The following is a 3468-nucleotide window of genomic DNA, read 5'->3' on the forward strand; positions in this document are numbered from 1 at the left end:
AAGCCCGTGCAGTTCCTCAGGAGTGTCTTTGCCAACAGCCAACTGCATAGCATCTGGAATACTGACATCTATGAGTACCTGAAGGACCTAGAGGAAGGCATCCAAACTCTGATGGGGGTTAGGGTGGCACCACGGGTCCCCAACCCTGGGTCCCCACTGGCTTCCAGAGCCGGGGGAAAGAAACACTGCTGCTCTCTTTTTAGCAGTCAGGCCCTGACGCAGGAGAACTCAGCTTATTCTTCATTTCCACCCATGAATCCTCCAGCCCTTTCTCTACACCTTGGAGCCTTGGAGGGGAGGGAGGAGAAAGAATGAGAGAGAGGAAGGGAACAGTGTCCAAGCGCTTGGCCTCTCCTTCTCTTCCTTTATTTTGCAGAGGCAGCAAGATGGCAGCCCCCAGACTGGGGAGATCTCCAGGCAGGCCCACGGCATTTATGACATAGGAGATGATGCACTGCTCGAGAACTACAAGCTGCTCTACTGCTTCCGGAAGGACATGAAAGAGCTTGCAAAATTCCTGCGCATTGTGAAGTGCCGCGCTGTGGAGAGCAACTGTGTCTTCCTGCGGCCAGGTTTCATCCCTTAGACTCCTCCCCAGTGCCTCTCCTGGCCCCGAAAGTTGGCACTCCAGTGTCCACCAGCCCTGTCCTAATAAAATCAAGTTGCATCATTTTGTCTGACTAAGTACCTTCTCTAATATTATGGGGTGGGGGGTGGAGGTATGGAGCAAGGCGCAGGTTGGGAAGACAACCTGCAGGGCCTGCGGGGCCTATTGGGAGCCAGGCCCCTGAAACATAACGGACTTGACTCTCCCTGGGCCAGAAGGAAGCTGGCACATGACTGCTGTCTATTACTTACTGGGGCCACTCCACCAGATCAGTGCTCCCAGCTTTGGTCACAGCTCACTGGTCATCGCAGTGATGACTTGAAGGATTTTTTCCTCTCCGACCATGACCAGCACCACCAAACCTAGCCCCCCAGAAATGAGAAGAAATGAAGACAAGACAGGCTATTAAGTGCAGAGGCAAAAATTACACAAAATGTGAGAAAACAATGTCACAGAACTCCCTGTGTGCAGAAGAATTTTAAGACCAATATTCCTTAAGCCCAACTACCCTTGAAAAATGAGAACAATGCAAAAATGAGTTTAAAACATAGAGAACCAGAGTATTTGGGATCTGAATTAGGGCAAGGGAAGTGGAAGTGAAATTTACTTCGAGTTGTAAATGAAGGTGCCAACAGGTGCCAGATAGATAACAACGTAAGCAATGAGAACTGGATGGGAAGGGATAAATCCCAGCTGATACTCACTTCCCTTAGAAAGATGCAATGGAAAGAGGTGGGAACCAGCACCGCCTGCAGAACTCACAGTCCACCTCTAAGTCCCCTGCACTGTCTAAAAGGCCCTGTCATGGGGGCTCCATGTCCCAGTTGACATTGGAGGAAGGATGGTGGGGATGCTTTACGACAGTACTATGCTCCGCGCCCATCGCCTGCACCAGCTGGCCTTTGACACCTACCAGAAGTTTGTAAGCTCTTGACAAATGGATGCATGTCAGGGTGGGCGGGAAGGGGTGACTTTGACTTGCTGGGAAGTAATGGGAGGAGATGAAGGAGTTCAGGATTGTTTTCTGAATCGAAGATGCAGGCAGATGAGCATACACTGAGTGAGGTCCCAGAAAAGGAACAGTGGGAACTGGTCACCAGCACAGATATTGATGGGCGGTCCTTCTCCCAGGAAGAAGCTCGTAGCCTGAAGGAACAGAAGTATTTCTTCTGGTATAACGCCAGGACCTCCCTTTGCTTCCTAGAGTCTGTCCCAACACCCACTAACAAAAAAGAAACTCTGCAGAAATCAGTGAGTGGCCACCCTCTCTCCAGGCAGGGATGGGAGAGGCCTGTGGTCAGAGCCCCTGGGCAGCCCACCCACTGCCGGTCTTTCCCCTGCAGAACCTAGAGCTGCTCCACATCTGCCTGCAGCTCATCCAGTGGTGGCTCAAGCCCGTGCAGTTCCTCAGGAGTGTCTTTGCCAACAGCCAACTGCATAGCATCTGGAATACTGACATCTATGAGTACCTGAAGGACCTAGAGGAAGGCATCCAAACTCTGATGGGGGTTAGGGTGGCACCACGGGTCCCCAACCCTGGGTCCCCACTGGCTTCCAGAGCCGGGGGAAAGAAACACTGCTGCTCTCTTTTTAGCAGTCAGGCCCTGACGCAGGAGAACTCAGCTTATTCTTCATTTCCACCCATGAATCCTCCAGCCCTTTCTCTACACCTTGGAGCCTTGGAGGGGAGGGAGGAGAAAGAATGAGAGAGAGGAAGGGAACAGTGTCCAAGCGCTTGGCCTCTCCTTCTCTTCCTTTATTTTGCAGAGGCAGCAAGATGGCAGCCCCCAGACTGGGGAGATCTCCAGGCAGGCCCACGGCATTTATGACATAGGAGATGATGCACTGCTCGAGAACTACAAGCTGCTCTACTGCTTCCGGAAGGACATGAAAGAGCTTGCAAAATTCCTGCGCATTGTGAAGTGCCGCGCTGTGGAGAGCAACTGTGTCTTCCTGCGGCCAGGTTTCATCCCTTAGACTCCTCCCCAGTGCCTCTCCTGGCCCCGAAAGTTGGCACTCCAGTGTCCACCAGCCCTGTCCTAATAAAATCAAGTTGCATCATTTTGTCTGACTAAGTACCTTCTCTAATATTATGGGGTGGGGGGTGGAGGTATGGAGCAAGGCGCAGGTTGGGAAGACAACCTGCAGGGCCTGCGGGGCCTATTGGGAGCCAGGCCCCTGAAACATAACGGACTTGACTCTCCCTGGGCCAGAAGGAAGCTGGCACATGACTGCTGTCTATTACTTACTGGGGCCACTCCACCAGATCAGTGCTCCCAGCTTTGGTCACAGCTCACTGGTCATCGCAGTGATGACTTGAAGGATTTTTTCCTCTCCGACCATGACCAGCACCACCAAACCTAGCCCCCCAGAAATGAGAAGAAATGAAGACAAGACAGGCTATTAAGTGCAGAGGCAAAAATTACACAAAATGTGAGAAAACAATGTCACAGAACTCCCTGTGTGCAGAAGAATTTTAAGACCAATATTCCTTAAGCCCAACTACCCTTGAAAAATGAGAACAATGCAAAAATGAGTTTAAAACATAGAGAACCAGAGTATTTGGGATCTGAATTAGGGCAAGGGAAGTGGAAGTGAAATTTACTTCGAGTTGTAAATGAAGGTGCCAACAGGTGCCAGATAGATAACAACGTAAGCAATGAGAACTGGATGGGAAGGGATAAATCCCAGCTGATACTCACTTCCCTTAGAAAGATGCAATGGAAAGAGGTGGGAACCAGCACCGCCTGCAGAACTCACAGTCCACCTCTAAGTCCCCTGCACTGTCTAAAAGGCCCTGTCATGGGGGCTCCATGTCCCAGTTGACATTGGAGGAAGGATGGTGGGGATGCTTTACGACA

At 51.2% G+C, this 3468-nt stretch overlaps 1 protein-coding gene across 1 annotated transcript; it reads left to right on the top strand.

Moving 5' to 3' along the window:
• The first annotated feature begins 1448 nt into the window (after nucleotides 1-1448).
• On the top strand, nucleotides 1449-2328 carry LOC116548195 (somatotropin-like). Its single transcript, XM_032273782.1, has 3 exons — nucleotides 1449-1529; nucleotides 1739-1858; nucleotides 1951-2328. The coding sequence occupies exons 1-3, from the start codon at nucleotides 1449-1451 to the stop codon at nucleotides 2311-2313; spliced, it is 564 nt and encodes a 187-aa protein (XP_032129673.1). The 3' UTR covers nucleotides 2314-2328.
• The last annotated feature ends 1140 nt before the right edge of the window (nucleotides 2329-3468 follow it).

The sequence above is a fragment of the Sapajus apella genome, unplaced genomic scaffold, assembly GCF_009761245.1.
Source record: "Sapajus apella isolate SASKATOON/1434 unplaced genomic scaffold, GSC_monkey_1.0 scaffold7925, whole genome shotgun sequence".
NCBI lineage: Eukaryota > Metazoa > Chordata > Mammalia > Primates > Cebidae > Sapajus > Sapajus apella.

What these genes read in the sequence shown, in the direction of transcription:
- LOC116548195 (XM_032273782.1), top strand. Translation starts at nt 1,449, where the DNA reads ATGGTGGGGATGCTTTACGACAGTACTATGCTCCGCGCCCATCGCCTG. An exon ending in TTGACACCTACCAGAAGTTT is followed by an intron (nt 1,530 to 1,738) that starts GTAAGCTCTTGA and finishes TCCTTCTCCCAG; the next exon opens with GAAGAAGCTCGTAGCCTGAA. An exon ending in AAGAAACTCTGCAGAAATCA is followed by an intron (nt 1,859 to 1,950) that starts GTGAGTGGCCAC and finishes TTTCCCCTGCAG; the next exon opens with AACCTAGAGCTGCTCCACAT.